General features: G+C 37.5%; 1 protein-coding gene across 10 annotated transcripts in view; it reads left to right on the forward strand.

Moving 5' to 3' along the window:
* Positions 1 to 24,371, forward strand: part of bcas3 (BCAS3 microtubule associated cell migration factor) — a 261,158-nt gene that overhangs the window by 77,418 nt on the left and 159,369 nt on the right. For 7 of the 10 annotated variants that reach the window (XM_051863582.1, XM_051863581.1, XM_051863579.1 and 4 more), the window contains exons 16-21: positions 30 to 180; positions 8,070 to 8,114; positions 15,327 to 15,451; positions 16,114 to 16,279; positions 16,738 to 16,838; positions 23,128 to 23,228. In XM_051863582.1, the coding sequence (XP_051719542.1) occupies positions 30 to 180; positions 8,070 to 8,114; positions 15,327 to 15,451; positions 16,114 to 16,279; positions 16,738 to 16,838; positions 23,128 to 23,228 (689 nt within the window). The remainder of the gene's footprint in view (positions 1 to 29; positions 181 to 8,069; positions 8,115 to 15,326; positions 15,452 to 16,113; positions 16,280 to 16,737; positions 16,839 to 23,127; positions 23,229 to 24,371) is intronic. The other 3 variants (XM_051863583.1, XM_051863587.1, XM_051863586.1) reach the window with 1 other exon arrangement.

The raw sequence follows: 24,371 nt of genomic DNA on the forward strand, positions 1-24,371 counted from the left end.
CACATTTCTTTTTTCCTTTTCTTTCACAGCCAAACTCACCAGTCAAGAATCCTATAACAACTTCACCAACAACAACATGGGTAACCCACGCCTGTCTCCATTACCCAGTTTGACGGTCGTGCTACCATTGGCTCAGATCAAGCAACCGATGACCTTGGGCACCATCACCAAGCGCACTGGGTGGGTTTCTGCACACTATTTAGCACTTAAAGGTGTTGGGTATAGATATTTTAATCTTATATTACTTAACTAACCATGATTTATTATTGTTAATTTTAGAATTATAATTGATACTTGAGGTCAGGAACTGGAAAGGCTGTATTCTGACTGGGTAGATAATCTGCTACTTGCTTTTGGTTACAATCACCTATTATCTTTGCCATTTGGTGTGTTGTGACTTTCAATCAAGAAGAGCTCTTAAAAGAAATTATGTTGCCATATTAAAGGGTTAGTTCACCCAAAAATGAAGTACTCACCCTCATGTCGTTCCACACCCGTAAGACCTTCGTTCATCTTCGGAACACAAATTAACATATTTTTGATGAAATCCGATGGCTCAGTGAGGCCTCTGTTGCCAGCAAGTTAATTTACACTTTCAGATGACCAAAAAGGTACTAAAAACATATTTAAAACAGTTCATGTGACTACAGTGGTTCAATCTTAATATTATAAATTGATGAGAATACTTTTTGTGCGCCAAAAAAACAAAATAACGACTTTTCAACAATATCTACTGATGGGCGATTTCAAAACACTGCTTCGAATCTTTTGTTTCGAATCAGTGGTTCGGAGCGCCAAAGTCACGTGATTTCAGCAGTCTGGCAGTTTGACACCAATCCAAATCACTGATTAATGACAGAATTTTCATTTTTGGGTGAACTAACCCTTTAAGGCACAAGGTACTTAATACAGCCAGGGAATATTTTAAAACCTATTTGTGTCATCTGTTATGTTATGGGTTATAAATGGCAACTTTACACAGTTAGCTTATGTTGCAGACCAGGCTACATTGTCAATTCTCAAGCACGTTAACAGAATATAATTGTAAGTCACTGGATATGTAAAGATCATTGATGCTACAGCCATTGCTGGCGATAGCATTTCTCACTTGTAAGAACTGTGTTGGGGATTTGAAACATAGCATGAGTTTGCATGTACTCTTAAGTGTCATCAAACCGTCATTTGCCAGAGGATTGCCTGAATTTACACAAACATGCAAACCTGCATTCTCCCACATATGGATCTTTGCTGTAGTAGATCGTTAGTTCCTAAGCCAGATGTATTACAATCACTGGACGTAGCATGCGGTTGCTCTCCATGTAACATGAACACGCCGGTAAAGACTGGTTGCCATATCAATGACTGCAGTGTGCATTTACATACTGACTAAACATAATTATGGCTTATTCCAATTGTTTATTTTTATTTAAATGCAAAGTTTGAATGGGAAATTCGCTAACGAAACAGTGGCACATTGGGTCAACTTTAAATAGGCAGATTTATACAAGGCCCTGAAGCTCATTGTCATGCAGAACACTTTGCGCTGAGGTTGTTTTAAGCGCTCTCACTCATCTAGTTTTGAATTGAAGAGTCGTCAAGAGTGCATTAGTTTGAAGTTTGAATAATTCAGCTTTGCGTATGGTTTAGTTTCTTGCTTTGGGGACCTTATATGCTCTTAGTCCCCATTTAAACTGCCTTTTCTACAGACATGCTGAGTCCGAGGCTGTACATTGTGACAGGGTAGATGTCAGAGTGGTGCCCAGTCCCTTTTCATCCTTTGTCTTTCTCTCCTTAGCTGAGGCTAGCATATGTGGCGGCAGACAAGAGACGTCCTATGTTGTGCTGAACCGTGTTGTGCGTCTACGTATATGTCAGTCAGTCAGCTGTACTCACCTGTCTCTGCTCATATTCTCCTTGCCCATCAACATGCCCAAAAAACCCTACACTCAGATGTGTAGCACTCAGAGCTGTGGCTGGTGAATAGCAAATGACTTGGCCACCACATGGGAGATTGTCCTCCTTACAGACACGGTCTCTGTAATAATGCAACTGGACATTTAGTGTTGTGGCTGAATCAAGCAGGCTGGTGTGGGAGGAAAGCGGGTTGAAACAATCCTTGCCGCAAATGTCTTAAAGGATTAGTTCACTTCAGAATTAAAATTTCTTGATAATTTACTTACCCCCATGTCATCCAAGATGTTTATGTCTTTCTTTCTTCAGTCGGAAGGAAATTAAGGAAAACATTCCAGGATTTTTCTTCATATAGTGGACTTCACCGGGGTACAATGGGTTAAAGGTCCAAATTGAAGTTTCAATGCAGCTTCATGATCCCAGACAAGGAATAAGGGTCTTATCTAGCGAAACGATCAGTCATTTTCTAAAATAAAATAAAAATGTATATACTTTTTAACCACAAATGGTCGTCTTGCACTAGCCCTGCGATGCGCCACGCATTTTGTAATCACGTTGGAAAGGTCACGCATGATATAGGCGGAAGTACCGCGGTAGGGCGATTTTTTTTTTTTTTTTTTTTTTTTTTTTTTTTTAGAAAATGACAGATCGTTTCACTAGACAAGACCATTATTCCTCAGCTGGGATCGTGTAGAGCCCTTTGAAGGTGCATTGAAACTGCAGTTTGGACCTTCAACCCGTTGTACCCCGGTGAAGTCCACTATATGGAGAAAAATCCTGGAATGTTTTCCTCAAAAGCCTTAATTTCTTTTCCACTGAAGAAAGAAAGACATAAACATCTTGGATGACATGGGGGTGAGTAAATTATCAGGAAATTTGAATTCTGAAGTGAACTAATCCTTTATCTTCAAGTGAGCGATATTGGGTGATTAATCAGCGTTGATTTCAGGGCCTTTTAGAGGAAGTGGTGTTAGGAACTTTCCAAAACAGTTTCGATTCCAATTCATTTGAGTACATTTCAGGTAAAATGTCCATTTTTCTCACATATGTAAGAAATTCTCTCTCTGTTAATGCTGTAAATTATACAGGGTATATACAAGGGTTTGGACTGGTTCTGTTATATATATATATATATATATATATTAGGCACAACACGATATATGGACATGACCTCGATAATTTTTGGTGACGCGATATATTGCCCATTATGTCACCGACATTTTGCCGATCGTGCTGCCTCTGTCAATCTCGTGTGCTTTCCGAGGTGAAAGCGGGGTTCAGGCAGCTCCTTCATACACAGAGCTGACATTGACAGGTGGCACCATTCGAGTCGTTATAGTGTTTTCCTGACAACTACAGACAGTTTGGAAGAATAAGTGCAAATGCACTCAGTTTCCGCAATCCACTGGTGCAAATATAAATATGACAGCGCGAAATGGTGCACGCTCACAGCTAGTTTCACACAGGACGCGTTCATTGTCATTTGAAAGTGTGTAGGCCTACTTGCATTATTATGCTGTTATATTATGATTATATATTCAGTGGCATAAAATGGTCTTAAAATGACAATAATATCGCATATCGCAATTATTTCTGGGGCAATATATCGCACAACAAAAAGTAGTTATTGTGACAGGCCTAATATATATATATATATATATATATATATATATATATATATATAAACATTTATTTTATTATATTTATTTGATTTCAGTTTTAGTCGTATAATACTTTTAAATTATTTGGCAAGGCAACATTTCTAATTTTAAATCTTTCGTTTTTCCCTCTAATATTTATTTTACATTGTCCCCACAGGCCCTTAAAAAGTCTTAAATTCAGTTTTAGCGAATTTAAGGCCTTAAAGTCTTAAGTCTTAAATATCTTATCTTATATGATATAAAAAAAGTCTTAATTATCATTTCAAGATTGGGGGGATAGAAAAACAGGTATAGCGACATTGCTTAATGTGTTTGATTTTTAAACTTCAAAAGGTAATGGTTTAAATAAATGTGAGCGCTACAAGTTACATAGTAAATACATGCCGCTGTTCTACTGGTTCATGCTGTCAGAGCAGTTCGCAATCAATGAATACCACAGGTTTACGCCAAGCTATTGGTGATTGCTTAAGATCTACTGTTGATGAATTATGACATTGTTTACCTTATGGTGTTTATATCACCTGCAAACTCGTCACCTTTCAGAGAAAATCGCCCTTCTAATAAGCACAGATGCATTGTATACAGGCGTAACGCATATATACCTTTTACAGTCTATGATATATACATACAGTTGTATACAGTGCTTAGCCATAAGCGCCACCTACTGGCAGAGAGTGAATATACTTTTTATTCATCGCGTCTGCTATTTTTCACAACTGCAAAAATCTACCCATATTTTCACGCAGCATACACAAATTGTTAACCCATGGATCGAAAATAAGCAAATGTGCACATAATCAAATATAGTCATCAGAATATAAATATAATCATTTATAATTTTGACTAATCCTTTTTCTTAAAAAATGGTGTAAAGGCTAAAAAAAATGTGAGGTTTATCATTTTATGAAACGTTACTTGTTTAAATTGTAGTTTATAGAGTCATTTCGTATGTTACCATATTATAGACAATGCTCTACCCTGCTCATACCGCTTTCATTTCATCTGTGCAGGTCTTAAAAACCCTGCAAATACCCTGTTTTATTTTCAGATTTATTTCAGTGAACGAAAATGATTTTTACTAGTTTGTTAACAATAACAACACTGTTTTTGATTCACTTAAAAGAACTGAGTTCTTTGTTCAGACTGCAAAATCTCATTCTTGTGTACTTGCGACATGCTTGCTTTGAGCGTTTCAGACCTTTTTTTTTTATGTTAAATACTTTAATATAAAACTTCAGTGCCTTAATGCTTTTTTGCCTTGATGATGATTTTTAATGTCTATGCTGCTAATCAAGTTTGATTTTTCAGCCTGTACACAAGAAAGAACAAATGGTGCTGGGACATGACTGATTCTGATTCAAACCTCATGACTTTCACATAAGCACCATGTCTGGAACATGTAGGCCACAGTTCTAACTACTGACTTTTAGATCTTTTATTCCAGCGTAGTTCAGTATTAACTTTCAACTAATACTTTACTCGCTAAAAAAACACTCATTTTGTAAGCGCGAGAAGTGTCTGGATGAGATGGCAGTGTGAGTCTTGCACTGTGTTAATGTACTTTGCCATTCCAGGAGCTGTGTCACTGTGTGACCTTCTTTTTCTGTGAACCACTTCAGCTGTTCTCCTGATTTCAGCTGTCAAATCAGCCAGCGCAGTGAGGTCTGATATCAACACTGATGACTTCATCGCCCCCTTTTCATGTGTCTGTTAAGTGATGAGTAACCTTTCTACTGAGTAACCTCCTTTTGTTCTTTACTTCCTCCTCCTCCTTCATCAGCCAGCTCAGTACCATTTTTAGACCATGTTTACCCGCATATTTGTATAGTAAGACTGTAGAGAAGGTGCTAAAAAGACGTCAATCCCACCGATGCTGGTGGTGTTTCGGTCATGACCGACTTGTCACTGCTTTGGTGTCTTATTCCTGTTTTTTAAACACTGACTATAACAGCAAATAGTATTACAGCGTGGGCTTGAGGATGTTTTAGTCCCATGCAAATTCCTGTTTCAGTTCTATTTGATATTTACACAGTTTAACCATTTATGTTATGCTCAACAAGCAACCAATACCATAATATATTTGTAGGTTTATACTGACATAGTATTTATAAAAAACCCAATCTCATAAAAGTCTCATTGACTTTTTCCTTTTCAGATACCTTTCACATGTAAAAATTGTATAGGCAAAATATTTGAAATTTGAAATTAATGGTCTTATTTTGTAATGTTGATTATTGTCTCATATATATATATATATATATATATATATATATATATACACACAGAGCTCAGCGTAAATGAGTACACCCCCTTTGAAAAGAAACATTTTAAACAGTATCTCAATGACACAAAAACAATTTCCAAAATGTTGACAAGACTAAGTTTTATATAACATTTGTTTAACTTATAACATGAAAGTAAGGTTAATAATATAACAAAATTTCCAGCTTTACTCAAATTAGGGTGATGCAAAAATGAGTACACCCCACTGAAAGTCTCTGGAGCAAAGCTAAATTTTAGACTACAAATGTCTAATTTAACAAGAATTCAACCACAGGTGAGTCTAATTATTCATTACACAGGTGTCCAGCAGACAGTTGACTATAAAAGGGTGTTAAAAGCCCTTTTATAAACTTGTTCATTCCATGCCTAGAAGACTTGGTGCTGTCATTAAAAATCATGGAGGCCATACAAAGTACTAGATGTAGTAGTTTTTGTTGTGGGGTGTACTCATTTTTGCATCACCCTAATTTGAGTAAAACTGAAAAATGTGTAATCTAAGTTATATTATTAACCTTACTTTCATGTTATAAGTTAAACAGATTTATAGAAAACTTAGTCCTGTCAACATTTTGGAAATTAATTTTGTGTTCATTGAGATATTGTTTAAAATGTTACTTTTCAAAGGGGGTGTACTCTCTCCTTTTTTCTTTTTCCTTAAAATATATATATATATAAATGAAAATTAAATATATTATATATCACTTCAGAGGGAAAATAATATGTATTCTTTTTTTATATTAGTGACAAAATCTCCACAATTAACTGATGGTGCTCTTCTCTCATACAGCAGAGTGTGAATGTGTGTGTTGCTGGATGGCTGGGTCTAACCTTACAGATGTAGTAGGCTTAGTGTAATACGTGAATTGAGCTGCTTTTGGGGCATTGTCTCATAGTGCCGTAATGACCGTTCGAATATCCAGCCATGTGACATGTCACAGCGTAAAGCTTTTGCGCAAATCACCTCATTTTAATGCCTTTGGAAGTGCAGCATTAGGCTCACAGAGAGCAGAGAGATAAACGTGTGAAAGATTATTCTGCTGAAGTGGGGTTGTTGCCCTCGACGCTCACTGGCTGTCATTATGTGACTTCTTGCTTCCTGTTAACAGACATCTTTCCTTGTAAACATTTCTCATGAATTAAGACCCTCATAGCTCTCTACGGATTTGGATGAAATCTGCTTTTTCACTTGTTTTTATGTCATTGTTATGGTTTGCAGTCAGGTCTGATCTTATTAGAAGTGCATCAGCGTGTCATGTGATAGATAGATAGTATGGTGTTGTCCTACTTATTTCAATGCAGATGTGTCCCGTAATCTTTTATAGGCATTTTATATCTCACAATCGCCAAACCGATCATCAATGCTTCTAAACAAACCCAGGTTTAACATGTTTCCATCTCCTTGGAAACACATTCATTTAGCATTGGTGTCCATCCATTTTCACAGCTGGAAATTTGCTGAGTCCATTCAGCTGAAGTGTCTCACTCGAGGGTTGTACTGCGCCACTTGAGTTGCAACTAAGCAACCTGCCGATTTGATTGTTTTGCTCGGCCTGTGATGTTTGTGTATCTTAAGCCCTGTGTGCGAATATGATTCATTCATTATTCGGAATGTCAAACACAATGGCAATTATAAGCTAAACTTTAGCCTGACCATCACTCATCTCTCTCGCCATGATTTGTTTGATCTGGAAAATTCTTCATGATAGAAGTTTGCCAATGAGAAAGATTCAGTGTCTATGTAAAACTGTGAGGTTTTGTTTCGCAGACAGTGATTCACCCCTACTGAATAGTAAACTCATCCAAAGGGCCGCAGAGTGTGCGATGACTTCTGCCAGAGTTGGATTTCATGTCCTTTTTATTGCTTTTGGGAAACACTATTGGCTGTAAAATGTTTACGGTCATCCATTGCTCTGGCTGTAGATCAGGGATCCACTTCTCCTTTCTACTAACCCTTCAGCATAAAACATCTCTCACAGCATCTTACTTCAATTAAACCACTATTGAACTTCTGTTGAACTGTCAGACTGGAAGAAACTGACCTCATGTCTCCCATGTCCATCCTAAATACCACCAATGAAGTTAAAAAATGTTAAAAATGTTAAAAATGTTAAAATCCACTATTTTATGGTATCATAAAACGGTAAACTGTTTGCCCAGTCAAATCAATAATAATGCTTTTCCCATCTATCTCTGTGTATCTGTCCCTTCATGAAGACCCTACCTCTTTGGGGCTGGATGTTTTTCCATTAAAACTCCATGGTGAGTTTTTCCAATTCACTCCCAGCATGCTTTGTCCGCGCTTCAGCAAATGACTGCGTTCATTCCATCTTTCATTTGTTTCCAAGAATTTTTTTCCTGTTTTTCGTTTCTTTAGTTTATTCTAGCACGCTGTGGGAAGAATCGAGAGATGTGTTTTTTTATTGTACTTTTTTTTGTTTCATTTTTGTATGTGGATTTGCTGTTTGGCTTTGTGTATTGTTTTTTAATTGCTAAACTAATTTGTTTTAATTGAAAATGTTGCCTGTTGAATAGCTAAATTCTTCGGAAAGGCCACTGTGAGAGGAATGTTAGTGAATTAATGTATTTTGTTGGTCATAAGTATATCATCTAAGACTTCAGCTTGGCATTTATGTCAAGTTAGTCGGTGTCATTGAATTCATGGGAAAGAGAAAAGAGTTTTTGTTCTGGAGTTCATCTCAAAATATTGTGTTTTGCTACATTAGACAATATCAGAGCTCTGTTTGTCAGCCCGTCCTGCGGTTTAAACGAACCTTCTCTTCAAAGTGATCCTTCCTTTTCTGCTTCGTTTTTTCCAAACAGAAGACAGAGGTTGTTTATTCAAAAATGCCTTTGTGTTCACATTCATATTGCTGTCATTATGATTTTATTGGCTGGTGACATTTGGAATAAGGGTGAAAAAAGTATTGGTGCGCTGCACACAGCTCTCGCGGATGGTTGAGTCAAATGTGTGCTATGCAGTTGCAGTCATTCATCTTCTTCATCCTTTAATTTGATGTGACAGTTTTATTTGGACAATGTATAATCATTGGCTTGAGTGTATATGGAGAAAAACACGAAGATTTTTATTAGATGCAAACTCAGAAAGTTACTTTACTATCAAAAGGGGGCGATTGTTATGAAAGCAATGCATCATTTTGCTGAAAAAATAAAAGTATTTGCAGGTATGGATTAAACTAGTGCTCCATATATATACAAAATGGTCTTCCCTGACCACCCCACCACCAAAAAAAAAAAAAAAAAAAAATTAATCGCATGTGCTGCTGTCCTTCCTCTGGCTTAGGTTTCAGCTTTTGTTGTGGTATCTTCACATGAGTTTTAATTAGATCTTTTTCCTGCACTGCTCTACTGTGATCTCTGAGGACGTATGTGTTTCAAAGCCTTATCATTAACATGATAAATCTTAATATTCCCCATAGCTTCCTCTTGACTGGGCTAGGCACATTAATGTGAGACACAACTGGAGCTCCACATTTCATCGGAAACATATGATTGATTTTAGTTGTTGTAATAAATTCTAATTAGTTTTTCCTTTTAGAGAAGTGAACAGTGTGCTTAATATCACATGGACGTATTAAGGGAATCATCAAGTGTTCCAAAACAGAGCACTCCCACGCAGAAAAAAAAAGATGGAAAATATCAGCTCAAATGGCAGAACATAAGATTTCATTATAAACAGCTCAGAAGACATATAAATTAAATTAAATTAAATTAATTAGTAGACTGAACAAGAGCAACCCTCTATGGACACACAGAAGCTTGAGTTGCCATTGGCTAGTAAATTATTTATTTTACTCTCCAGACTTTTTACATGGAATGCAAGAACAATGCAAATGGGGGAAAAATCTACATAAATATAAATATAAATGTAAAATATACATTTCAAACACTATTAAAGACAAGTAAACAGAATAAATGGTAACACTTTACAATAAGGTTCATTAGTTAAACATTAAACATGAACTAACCATGAGCAATACATTTGTTACTGTATTTACTAATCTTTGTTAACGTTAGTTAATGAAAATACAGCTGTTCATAGTTTAGTTAATGCACTGTGAACTAACATGAGCAATGTTAACAATAATGTATTAGTAAATGTTGAAATTAACAAAGATGCTGTATAAGTGCAGTTCATTATTAGTTCATGTTAACTAATAATAATAATAATTTGTTACATTTATATAGCGCTTTTCTGGGTACTCAAAGCACTTTACATATGGAAGGGAGAATCTCCTCAACCACCATCAATGTGCAGCATCCACCTGGATGATGCAACGGCAGCCATATTGCGCCAGAACGCCCACCACACATCAGCTTATTGGTGGAGAGGAGACGGGGATGATTAGGAGGCCATGATGGACAGAGGCCAGTGGGCAAATTTGGCCAGGATACTGGGGTAACACCCCTACTAATGTTAACTAATGAACCTTATTGTAAAGTGTTACCGAATAAATAATCAAACTACAAGCAATAGCACAAATAAACACAATAGATGCAAATTAAATAAACTGTAATTTCAGATTTCAGGTAGATCTAACAGTAGTTAGATACAGATTAGGTAGATTATGTACAGAAATTGAATAAAGTAATCAACTGTAAATAGCACTGCATTTCCTTCATTGTATAAATTAAATATAGATTAATCCTTATTAAAGTTACAAAAGTTTAATCAAGAGCAGTGAGTGATTTTTTTTTTTTTTTTTTTGCAGTGAGTCTGATGTTTGATTAACATTAAAAAAACACAGACAGCAGCAGGAATATTAGGCTGCTGTCACTTTACGACATAATGCACGGATCTAGTATACTGTACTGATATTGTACACATGTGTTGTCTTTCTCAACTGATGTTTACATTCACTTAAGACATAACCGACTATGTTTACTAGGGTACTTTTTACATAATTTGTGTGTGTTCAATTGCAAGACGGAAAGAACTCAATTCATTAATGACATGCTGTCAGACACACGTGACTTATCTTTCGCGTCTTCTTGCTAAAAAAAACATGCAAATTATAAACTTTCAAGACGATGCAGCACTGGCCCGATTGGGACTGTCAACTCTTGGCCGTCGGGCAGACCTGTGGAGCTCTGCATTTAGATCTAGTGCGTCAATTCTTTTTGTGTGGCAAGTATAAAAGCCGATCTTTCTCTAATGGTGATTACGCATGTGTGGAGAAAGCGATAGAGGGCGCTCACAGCCAAGCGATGGTGCATAAAGCTCAACGGGCAATGAAATTATATCTTCTCTAAAATTATTTTTGCTTCTAACTCAATCCCAGGCGACTGAAATCATACAATTTACTAGCCATTGGCTAATTAAAGACATTTTTATTCGTCTAGCGTGATTTACTCACATTGTAGAGTGTTGAAAATAATGCTATATAGTGCATCCGTGACTGTCCACTTTTTCAGCTACCTTGGTTCTAGAGCTATTTTTCCTGTTCATTTTCTACGTTCTCAAAAACTCCTCATAGGAATAGAATTGTCAACATTTAAAAAAAAAAAGAAAAAGAAAAAAGAATGGTACGATATGAGACTGTTCAGGAACAGTGAATCTACATTTATGTAGATTATGGAAACTTTAACATGTTTTTTTTCTGCTTTATTTTTGAAACTCACAGAAATGTCCTGTACACCATAGTACCAAGAACAAAGTACAACCATCACAAACCTCAAAACCTGGAAGCTTGTAAATACCATAGACAGCTGCGCTCACACCTGGGGAACTCATATTTTCCAGCATCTCTCTAAGGAAATGGGAAATCATGCCGAATCAGGCACCTTCCTCAATGATATCCCAATGAGCTGGAACGTTGGAAATGGAGGGGAAAAATTTCTGTTTCTCTTTTAGCGTTTGATGCTGGCCTCCCAAATGGCTGCCACGGTGTGTGTGGACCGTGGCTGTGTGCCTGAGCCATGTCCGAGGAAAAGCTGCTGTGAGAAAATAAATGTGACGTTGAGAGATATGTCTGCATTCTGCACTATCCTTTCGTGAGCATTGTAACACAGGCTCCGCTGCCTGACGTACACCGACCATATGGTCAGCTTGTCACGGCAAGTCCCTCGATATGTTAAAATGAGGTCCGTGCTCCTTCTTGCCGTTTAAAGCACGCCGTCGCATTTGTTTGAAAACAAATGGGGGCCGCCTTCCCCCTGATGGCGCCTCGTCTGTGGCCGGGACTGTAATGTGGCCGGGCTTTGATGGTGGACATCACAGATTGAATTATGCCCTTGAGGAAAAGCTATTAGCTCACGTCAAGAGTCCTCATATGTTAAATTAAAAGTGGAAATGACATGCAAGGAGTCTTTTCAGTGAATTAGTTAGAGAGAGAGAGAGAGAGGAAAAAACACTCTAGAAGCAGCAGGGGAAATGCCAATAGGGGGAAGACGAAATTGGCTTCTGTTTAGTAACGTCTGTCTTCCCTTCTCCTCCATCTCACTAAATATGTTTAAGTTTCATAATTTATTGATTTTCGGATACATTTTTGTGTAAGCCGCTCCCCATGCCAATATTTATTTAGAATAATCCGTTCGCTCAAATGGCCCACTGAATCACTGCAGCTTGAGTCATACTAGCCATTTTAAGTGAGACCCAAAGGAAAAAAGTGATTTCATATACAGACAAACCAACTCCAGCGGTTGTTTCAAGGAAATTCAGATGCAATGCAAGTGTGAAGTGCACTCAAATAAGAACATGTTGACCAAATCATCTTCTGACCAAAGCCTCTTCAAAGAGCTTTTACCATAGTTGGCCAGCTTTAGTGCACCGCTAGCAGATGAGCGCTCAAAGTTATGCCCGGCTTTTAGCTCAGACTGGTTCTTTGCAGTGTTTTTGGTCTCATCATCATTACTGGCATGACATTATATACCTTTTAAAGAATATTTCCAGATTTATTATGCAAAGCACTCAGAAACGGATACAATTTCCTCTCAGATTTGTGGCGGACGGCGTCAGCCTGTGATCTCAGAGGAATAAATGTTTAGTCACACCGAAGTCGGTTTGGTTTTGTTATTAAAAACATCTGTGCACCCATCCTTTACAGTTTTCCTTTCAAGAAACTGCATCAGCTCCTCCAAACCTGAAAAAGCCAACTTTTCACCTGTATCCGAGACTGGAAAACTGCTAAGCTCGTTCACTTTCCTCACTGCCTTGAACTCAGCGGTGGGGCAGGAAGGATTCTTTGAGCTACACTCAATGTTTTTCTCTACGGTCAGTGATGGTCAGGGGAAGTGGGGTTTCTAAAGATTTGAGGTCTGCTGTCTTCTCTCCCCTTTATCCCACTTGGGATTCCTGGTTTTATTAGAGAGGAAAAAAAAGGAAATGTGCACTTCACTGTACTCCCCACTTCAAATCCTGTGGCGGCTGAGCGTGTTTGTTTAGTGCTGTGTCTCCTGTTCTACACTGACGGATAGCGAGACGCTTACGCCTGCATCACCAAAGGAGATATACTAACAAACCTCTCGTATCTCCCCATCGGCAGCACGCACTGCTTAGCTATTTAGTTATTCGGTTCACCTCCATCCAACACCAATAAACATGTGCCAATATCTCTCCCTGCTTTTCTTTACTTTGTCTTTTTTGTCTTTAGTCCTTCCCGAGCAGCAATCCTCGCCTGGTGTCGGCTAAACAAAGATGTCAACATCACTCCTCGTCCTTAGAGTAATTTACGACTTGATGACAGTTTTAAGGGAAGTGACAGAGTGAGAGTGCAGCTCAGCAACAGGTCACTCAACACCTATTAGTGTAATGCAAGGCTGGAGGAGTCCCGGTTCAAACACTGGACAATTCATCCACATTAACTCCCAGTCCAGACTCCACGGTCTACAACAATTTCATTACAATCGGCAGTTTTGTTTTGCAGTTATCTGATCTTTTAGTGCATAATGACTAGGGCTGTCATTTGATTACAGATTGGAATTGAATTAATTACATAATATGCTGATGCATTAATCACATATATCAAGGGTTTTCAAACTGAAAGGTTGTCTGGGGCCTGCAAATTAACTTTAAATGGTATTATACAAACAAATTCGAAATGTTTCTCTTCTGGTTTGTACATCTGACATTTTAGATAATGTTTTCCAAATAATATTTAAATTATTTAATTTGGCTTTAATGTAATAGAAATATAAAAAATATATACTACCATTTGGGGTCGGTTTTAATGTTTTAGGCTGCATTAATTTGTCTTTGTATTTAAGAGTCCTTGGCATCAAATAAATGTGTGAGAAGAGAGAAGTCCCCAAGTGAAGATAATTTAGACATTGCAGAAGAAAAATATTGAATAGATGTTACAAAGGTTTGCTTTAGAAACCAATATGATTTATTATTTTCTCGCTGTTTTATTGTTTTGCGCATTGAGTAATGCGTTTTTGGAATGCGGTGTCAGTACTTCATCCAATCACATTTTAATGCATTAAATTGTTAACCCTAATATTTTATTTTGCTGGCTCCCATTCCCATCCATTTGTGTGTATTTTAGTGTGTATGCGTGCATGGCTGATGGTATCTGGAGTGTGGTTCTGTGTGAAACAGCCAGTAGTCAGTGTTTTTGGAGTCTATTGTATGTATGAGATATAGAGGGCAGGTTTTACAGTGCGGGTTAGTGCAGGAGTCAGACAATGATACCACATGGCTACTGTTCTAGGATGAATTCCATATGTGAGCCCTTATCTCTCAGCTCATGACCCTTTTTTCTCCTTGGCTTCTTCAAAATCTTACTGACGTAAAGAATAATTCAATAGGCCCTAATAATTTTTCTCAAATGCCAAGACTGGAATGAGGCCTTCCAAAGCAACTTAAAAGACTCCATTTGAAGCAGCTTTTTAAGAAAATGACTGCCATTATGTGGTATCTGTACCGACTAGACTCATGGAGTGTGTATGTGTGTGTTGAGCTTTAACAACATCATTATACACACAAAATAGAAATATAAAACAACCTCAGATTGCAGTTTAGTGAGGCCATGTTTTTCTGGTTTTGACAACTGTGGTGAAATTGTACTTGCTCATTAAAACTTAAAAGTGGTTATTTCTCCCAATTCAAATTAGAATCCTGTAAAAATGATTGTTTAAATTTATTTTATTCACTTTTTATTTATTAAATTGTTTGATTTATTTTGATTGTAAACTGTGTCTTTGGATCATGACTTGTATTTTTTATTTTTTATTTTTACTTGCATGAAGTATGAATGTGTATTATGTTGTTGGTTTACAAGCCAAGTATTTTATTTGTGGATGTGCAATTTTCATTCAAAACTCTTGAGTGATATCATTCATATGCAGGAAAATTTGTCTTGATTCTATACATTTCAACTTTGTCTCTTTTCTTGTCAGTGACATGGCTTTATTTTTCCTCTTTTACTGTGGATACCATTCCCCAAATGCAGACTTTCACTCTCTATGTTCTTATTGTCACTTGTGTCTCTTTTTTTTTTTTTTTTTTTGTAGCAAAGCCAAGCCGCCTCCCCAAATCTCACCCAGTAAGTCCAGTGGTGGGGAGTTCTGCGTGGCTGCAGTCTTCGCCTCCTCCCGCTCTTGGTTCATCACCAACCCCAACATGAAGAGAGAGAAAGGTTTGACATGGCTTACAACCTTTAATGCATGAGCATTTTGTTTTAGGCTTTATTTAGACATAATTTTTTAGTGGTGTGATTTTTGGTGAAATTATATTATATTATATTATATTATACACACACACACATACATACATATGTATATATATATATATATATATATATATATATATATATATATATATATACACACACATACATATGTATATATTTGTGTGTGTTTGTATATAATAATATAATAATATATTATATAAATTAATATGACATACTATATATATATATATATATACACACACATACATATGTATATATTTGTGTGTTTGTATATAATAATATAATAATATATTATATAAATTAATATGACATACTATATATATATATATATATATATATATATATATATATATAACTTATTTATTATATAATTTTTTTATTATGTGTCATCATATTTTAGCTAATTTATTATTATATTTTATTCATTTATTATAAGCTATGGTATCCTCTTTTTGTTTATTTCTTTTATTTTTAAAGTGGTATCAGATTGAACTTCAAAATCTGTTCCAAAAAAAAAAAAAAAAAATCCACAAAGAAATTCTGAGGTCATGTTAGAAACCTTAATCTTAATCTTTAAAAACTTGGATTTGACTTTTCTTCCCTGTTAGATCAGTCTCGCCAGGCTGTTGTTGAATCGCTGTACATCCTGAGCTGCTACGGAAACCTGGTGGAGCATGTGCTGGAGCCTCGACCAATCAGCACGGCGCAAAAGATAGGCGACGACACGCCTCTGGAGCTGAACACCTGTCCGAGAGCCTGTTGGAATCTAGCCAGGTTTTGCCCCGAGGCTCTCAGCACCACACCTATTTACCTGCTTTTACACTTAACCTTCAGTCCAACAGAAGCACCTGACATGACCCACTGCAGTCATATCATTTACATAAAACAGCTTATGTGGCGCCTTAATGAGGGCAAGCAAATGATTAACGTCACGGTTTGTCACCGACCCAGACGCTGAGCTCAGTCGTAATGCAATAATGCTTGTGACCGAGTGAAGAAAATGGAAACAGGCAGGGGTTGCTCTCAGAATGGCTTTCTGATCTGATTGTACATGTTCAATGATTATATGTACTGAGCTGTATAGGCTGTGCGGCCCACACGAGATTTGAGAAATGGAAGTTCCGCTGGGCTGCTGGAGTTGGAGTCCATTATAGCTCAGCTGGAGACTGTTATATACATCTGGCCCTTTGATATGCGCTTCCTAAATTGATTTCTGTGTTTGTTTTGAGTAGGACACCGCAGTGGAATGAGCTACAACCACCTTTCAACAGCAACCACCCCTTGGTGCTGGCCTCAGACTTCGTGCAGTACTATCAGTACCTCCTGGCTGGATGTAAGTATATGTGTGTGCGTCTGTCTCACTGGAGACAAGTGTTTTTATCCCTTATTTGTGCACCGCAACACAAGAAACATGCATGGTAAACTCAATCTCTTCTGTCTGCCCGTTTTTGAAAGGTTGCAGAAGATAAGCCTGTTCCATTTGACGTAGCAGTTGGTGAAGCGCTTTTCTGTCTCCGGTGGTGTCATGAATCAGGCCTTTGTCACTCGGTAGTACATCCGTGCCCTCAAACTCATCATAGCGCCAAATTAACCCAAAGTTCAGATTAAACCAATTAGTGTGGTTTTAAACCCATGTAATTTAATAACAAGTGCATAGAGAGTGCGAGCACTTTGGGTTGACATATGAAAGGCAAGAGAACGCAACTCGAGGGCAGAAGGCTCACGGATGGCCACACATCTAATATATCTTGAATAAGTGAGCATTGTTGCGTTAGCTGGATAATCATAAACATTAATGAGTAATTAGCTGTCTGGGTCCTTCAGGCCAAGCTTCACATTTCTTCTCTGCCACTAAAGCCCAAGTGCTCAAGGCCTAACGGGTAGAATATTCTCTAGAAGTTGGTCTAATCGCCATGCATGTGTCAGAGTGATAAAATAGCCAGGCGTGAGCGGTCGTGGCAGCGGCTCGGTGTGGATGCGGTCCACCAGGGGCAAAGAAAGGCATAATGAGCTTGCTCAGTGCATTAAAGTTAATGTCTAATTAAAATCAGCCAGAGATCTTTGCCCCGTGCACTTCTGTTACAGCTGAACCTCCCCGACCTGATACTCAGGAGAGTATATTATGTGCATATGCATGTGGTCATGTTTGCCCGTCGCCCCCGGCCCTCAGTGTGCTAGGCGGCCCACGACGTGCCACCTTTGATTGCTTGCTGCATTGTGTCACACCGCGAGCAGCAACCACTAATGTATTCAGTGTAGTTTAGGATTTTCCCGTATTCATTTTTACAGTGTTTTGTTTTTGTCTTGTAAAGAAAATATTAATATGTATAATATTAACAAGCTTCAAAAGTGCAACATTATCCAGATATTCAAATATTTTATATATTAAAGGTGCTGTATGTAATTTTTTGATTGTACTAAAGCATAAAAATACCATAATATGTTTGCAGAGATTTAGGAAACACGCTAAGTTGACATACTTGTTTCTCGGAAAAACAATGCTACAGCCGGTGATTCTACTTTGAGATGTGCGTTCCGTGTCGGAATGTTTGTTTTTGTTTTGATCTGTGTGATCCCACCCGCTAGCAATTTACCAAATAGTATTTCGACACCCGGGTTGCCATTTGGCGGAAGACACAGCGTATTGTGGCCACGGAAGCCAGCAAACAAACTAGGTCAGAGATCGCAGATTCTACCCAACCTAAAAAGCCTCAGCATCCATCTAAATAGCTCAGAGGCATATTAAAATGCGGATAAATCAACTTACAGTGTAAAGCTTGTCACCTTCCGTTGTCCATTATGCTCATTCCTGTTCTGTCATCTCAAACTGGCAACCTGCGAGAGTGTCGAGTCTGAGGAGGAGGGGGCGGGAGAAACAACCCTCTCCAATATTTTGAATTTGGACTGCAGTATCCATTTCAACCACTAGCTGTCAATATTACAGGTGCAGTGTGTAAAGGTGCAGTGTGTAAATTTGAGTGGCATCTAGCTGCGAGGTTGCGAATTGCAATATAGAGAAGCTACGGTGGCCAACACAGGACAAAGATGTCGTCGTCTGAGACAGCAGAGAGAAGCCAGTCAAGCAAACGCACTCTGTAGAGCAGTTTGTCCATTTAGGGCTACTGTACAAACATGCTGGCGCAAAATGGCGACTTAAAATGTAAGGGGATCCGCGGTGTATGTAGATAGAAATGGCTCATTTTTAGGTAATAAAAACATATCGGTTCATTATGTAAGATCTTTATACACCACTGAAAACAGTTATGTAAATTAAATTGCATTTCTGTCAATAGATCCTCCTAAAATGTACATATTGCACCTTTAAGACATATATCAACATGGCATTATTGACTATGATTGGGTTTGTTTGAAACACTTTTTTTAGATTGTTAATATAGGTTAATATCCTGCAATGTTATTTTTTCCTATTTTTTATTATATTGTCACAAAGTGCCACCTTTGATTGTTCTCTGCATTGTGTCGCGCCATGAACTGCAACAGCTGACAAATTTTCCAGTGTTCATTCCATTGTTCATTTTCTTCACTTTACTTGTCATATTTTTGTTCATAATAATGCACTTTTTTTGTCTCATCTTTGTTATGCTGCCTTCACGTGCTCTCGGAATTATCGTAAATACAAGTTTCCTTGGTAAAAATTGCACATGAACGCTATACCAATGCGATGAGCTCGTAATCATGACTTCAGAAGTGGGAATTATCAAATTTCCTATAGCACGTGAAGGCAGCATTAACGTTGACTGACAAAAAAAACTTTAACAAACATTTCCATTAATAATTTTGTTGACAAGATTATCACTGGGGTCTTCTCAGTTAAGCAGTTATACACAGGAAGTGATGCACCTCCTTTAGGGATCAAGCTCAAAGAAGCCTTAGCTGGGCGTTAATGTTATCAGCCTGTTGTTTTCTTTGTAATTACTTTGTAAAAGGCTACTCTAAATAGGAGAGAATTCAAAGAAAGATGGCGGAAGAGAGCTGGAGATAGCAGAGGGGCATTGGTAGTGGACAGTTCCCAGGCTCAGTCGTCTGAGAAATGGGCGGGGTGCGTGCCTTTACCCTCAAACTGTGAGGACTCGCAGCGAGCAGGGCTTTGTGATTGACAGCTCTGGTCTTGCTTCTAGATTGGATGACCTGGCTGATTAAAAATGCAGCATGTGGACGGTAGGGTCAGAGGAGCTGGAGCCTGCACGACTGGTGATAAAAGCAACCGTGGCGCCACTTCTTGGTCACTATCTCCACCTGTCCATCTGCCCAGCTTTTGGCAGCTCTCGGGAAGGGGAGCATTACCTAGCCACTGCTGATGATACCCAGATGATGGGTAGATAACAAGGACACGGTGGCCCAGCGAAGCTCCTTCGGTCCAACTGACAGCGCTCAGGGAATCCTCAGCTTGCGACATTAGCTGTCGTTGAGCAAAGAGAGTGGCGGCTGTGTGTCTGAGAGCTCTCTAATGAATGAGTCCTGATTTCTTAAGGAAAGGTGTGAGGGTTTTGTTCAGAGTTGCAGGAAAGTGCAGCACATGACCTTTACAACTTTTAGCACATTTATTTAGCATAATCTTTCATTGTATTTTTGGAACGCAGCAAGCAAAATATACCCAAAACACTTGCTATAATTTGTATAGCTGTGTTCAGAGTATACTAAATAATTCAGTAAATCATATTTTTAGAAGTGACAGAGTGGAAAAAATAACTACAGTAATAGCAGAAACATTTAATGCAAGACAAACCCGGAGACAAACGTCATGTTGTAAGACAAACCTGGAGATGACTTGCATTTCCAGGGTTTTTTTTTTTTTTGGCATTTTTGCCTTTATTATGACAGAACAGTAAGTTGACATGAAGTGAAGTTGGAGAAAGAGAGGGAGGAGGTCCTCGGGACTCGAACTTGGGACACCCGAACTGCAACTGCGCTATATGTTGGCGTGCTGCCCACGAGGCTATTGGCGCCTTTTTGATTTTTTACTTTTTTATGTACATATAAGTGGCTATATATAGAATTCATTTTTACCATGGATCAAACAATAAATCATGCATTAAAACAAATAATAATGCAACAAATTAATGAATAACATAAATAATAAAGAATTTAGTATATGTAAGTATTTAGATGTTAACATTTTTTTTATTCACGTATTGATTAATTTATATAAATATGGAAATAAATAAATATAATAAATATAGTTTTAAATATACAGATTTGTTTTTGGAAAAAATAATTAACAAACATGGATTAACTCTTTAATTAATAGACTTAAATTGATTGATTTATTTATTTTTTTAAGGAAATTTGGGGAAAATGACAACAGTAATAGCAAAAGCATTTAATGCAAGCAGAGACCACACTGTAAAGAATTAATAAAAAAAAATACATATTTAGATGTTCACATATATTCCTATTCACATACTGAATTTATATAAATATGGAAATATATAAATATAGTTTTAAATATATTGATTTATTTGCTTTTGTAAAAAAAATTAAGAAAAAATTTAAGAATGAATTTATTAAAGGGTTTAAAAATATGAGTATTTTATTACTGTAGTTATTTTCTAGTGTGGAGAAAATAACTACAGTAATGGCAACAACATTAACAAAACCTGGTCTGGCTTCTGTTTCCAGGTGTCAATGCGTACACCGTTATGCACCTGAACAAACATAATTTAACTGAAAGGTCGTTTGTACATGGTTTGTGTGTTGGTGGCCAAAGCAAATTTGTAACCAGGCTGTGATTGTGATACTGCGGGTTTATGCGGTCAGGGCCTGTTTCCTGTCCTTATTCTGTTGCTCACACTCTAACTCACAACAGATAAACTGCTCTTAACAGTCCAGGAGCCCTCGACCTCTTAAGCTCGGCCCATTATGAACCCACTGTAACCTGATCTACAGAGCCAGCTACTGTTCTTACGCTTCAATTATTTATTAGTCAACACTTATTGTCCCCCTGGGCTTTAGGAGGGTGGAAAGAGGAAGGCCAGAGCTTGATTGTGTTTAAGAGGTAACATGGTCTGGCTCTGTTCTGACCCATCAGAGGTCGGTAAGTCACTCTGCGATTTATGTCCGCATAATGCAGCATGCTGGGATAACGGAGGCCACGCTCTGGCAGCGGCTAGTGTTACTGTGATTGAGTGGGGCCGATAGCGAGCAGATTTCCCCTTCGAGTGGAGGTGTCAGTGTATCTGTTACTCACACAGTAGTGACTGCACCATGAACCTGGCAGGAACACCTCATCAAGTGTGTCTGAACACCTGGTGTGTGAGCACTTATGTCTGCGAGACAGATAGAGAGAAGAAGAGGGAACAAGAGCGACGGGCTCCTTGTGTCCTCCAGATGAGGGCTTGACATCTTTATTATTCACTGCTGTATTATGTACTTTGGTAACAAAGGCATGTGTTTGCCTGGAGGTGGGAAGGGAAACCACTGATTGTGCACATTAGTCTGAATACTTGGCGCCTGCTTAGCGAAGCCTCCAAGTGCTCCATCTGTCTCTGCCCGTGCTGTCTTTGCTGCTGACAGCTCCGCACTCTTTTATCTGTCCCACTCTCTCTCTCACATACCAGAACACACTGTGAACATTTTTACTGGCTTTCCACAGCACAGAAATGTACATGCTAATTAGGTGTTTTATTGGAGCTTTTGTGATTTACAGTGCATTTCGTACAGAAACTGATATCATGGAACGACCTGAAGATATAATATAATATAATATAATTATAAAACAGTTAGTTCCTGGCATTGATTCTGATTGGTCAATAGCTGTATTTTATTCACGATAAAACACGGCTATGACCGCTTCACCCAACGGTTCTGTGTATCACTACACAACACCCTTGCTACCACTCCTAGCAATGTAAACTGTATGTTCTCAATTTATATTGTTCATTGACGCTTAATGTATTATGTAGAAGAATGTTGTGAGAAAGAGATCGATTGAACGAGTTTATTACCTGCATTCAGATTTAGCATTTTCCTTCAGGTCAGTCCTATGTTCATAATAATAAATCTGTTTAAATGTTCAATGTATTATCTTGTCCTTTTAACAGTTAAGGGGTTTTCCCATGACTGACAGCGCTGGTCAAAGCATTTGTCAGTTGCGTCTTGTTCCGTGTTCACAACAGTTCAGACTTTTCAGTGTAAAAGTCTTCACTACTGACTGACACACTCATAAAGACTGTCTTTGCTGCCATCTAATGGCGTAATAATGTAACTTCTGTTGCTGTTCACGGTCAGGGACTATTTTTCCCGGCGGAAGGAAGGCTTTTAGTAAGAATTTACTTCATGAAAGTTGAAACTTCATTGTTACATATTTTTGGCTTTAATATTTGTATTGTGCAGTAAAAGCAATAAGGTACTCGAGGCTAGTGCTGTATCGTGAGTAAGTCACAGCTGAAGGGCGTTGTTAGGCACGACGCGAAGCGGAGCCTCTCGTACCTTATTGCTTACATATAATATAATGGTTGTTTTATGCAAGTGACTTACAGTGCATGAAGGCATGAAGATTTTATTTTTTAATTTTTGGCAAGGTGGTAATATAATATAATTATATTATATTATATTATATATCAGTGCATAACTAATCTTTACTCTTTTCTCTCTCTGTGCAGTGGTACCTCCTGGCAGCCCTGGTCCCATCACCCGGCATGAGTCTTATGACAGCCTGGCCTCCGATCACAGTGGCCAGGAGGATGAAGAATGGCTCTCACAGGTCAGTCAGAACCCCCAGCCTCCTCCCATGGCCTTCATCTCTGCATTAGCTTAACTTTAACCGTAATAAACAGCACTTAAGCTACACACATCATACATTTCAGTGAAACACTTACAGTGATAATGCATCACTGACTTGCTGCCAGTATAAGTCATAAATAATTTCTTGCCCCATTACCAGGTATGTACATCTAACATGGATTTAGTCAAATTTTTGTCATCCAGACTAAAGCATAACACTGTTATGCGTGATTGCCTGATTTATTAGACAAGAAAACACACTTTTTTATTTATTTTTAGTGATGTTTTAGTATTATTTATATATAGTATTATTGTATTTATTAGCTTAAATTTTATATTTTTAGTTTTCATTTTAGATTAAGTTAATTGTGGTATGTGATGCCATTTTTATTAGTTTCTGTTTTTTACATTTCTATTTAACTTTAACTTATTTTTATTTCAGTTTGATTGATTTTAGTACTTCAATTTATTTTATTTCACTTAGTTGCCAAGGCAACATTTCTAATATTATTTTTCTAATAAGTTTTAAGTTTTTCACCTAATACTTATATTACAGTTTGTTTCATCTTTATTTCAATAAATGAACATTTTTAAAATAGTTTTAGTTCAATAACAACAGTTTATTTATATGTTTAAAAGACATGTACAGTGTGATCCAAAGCCTAAGAACATTAGTAATATGTTTTTTGTTTGCAATTTAATACATTTTTTTTTTAAAAAGTACATTATATTTTCAGCATAACAATTTTAATTAACAGTTTAATTGAAAAATTAATATAAAGTTCAGTATTTCCTAGTATTATGCTTAATAACAACAGCACTCGAGTAGCCTACTGAAAACGTGCAGAATATTAAACATTTCGTATTTATTTATCATTAAATTCTTCATTTTAAATTGTTGTTAAATTAGGTTCTTTAATCCCAGATTTACAATGTGGTCTCAGATGTTTGTACCCCAGTGTACGTTTTATGATCTAATATTCTTGCAACATGTCCAGCATGTGTGTGGCATTTTTTGTGTGGCCTGAACGGCCCCAGCCAAAGCTCTTAAACCTTAAGGTTGTTAATGTACCAGCATTAGCGACAGCATACATCCCCCATCACATCCCGCCTGCCTAATGAC

This window comes from Ctenopharyngodon idella, chromosome 15 (genome assembly GCF_019924925.1).
Source record: "Ctenopharyngodon idella isolate HZGC_01 chromosome 15, HZGC01, whole genome shotgun sequence".
Taxonomy (NCBI): Eukaryota; Metazoa; Chordata; class Actinopteri; order Cypriniformes; family Xenocyprididae; genus Ctenopharyngodon; species Ctenopharyngodon idella.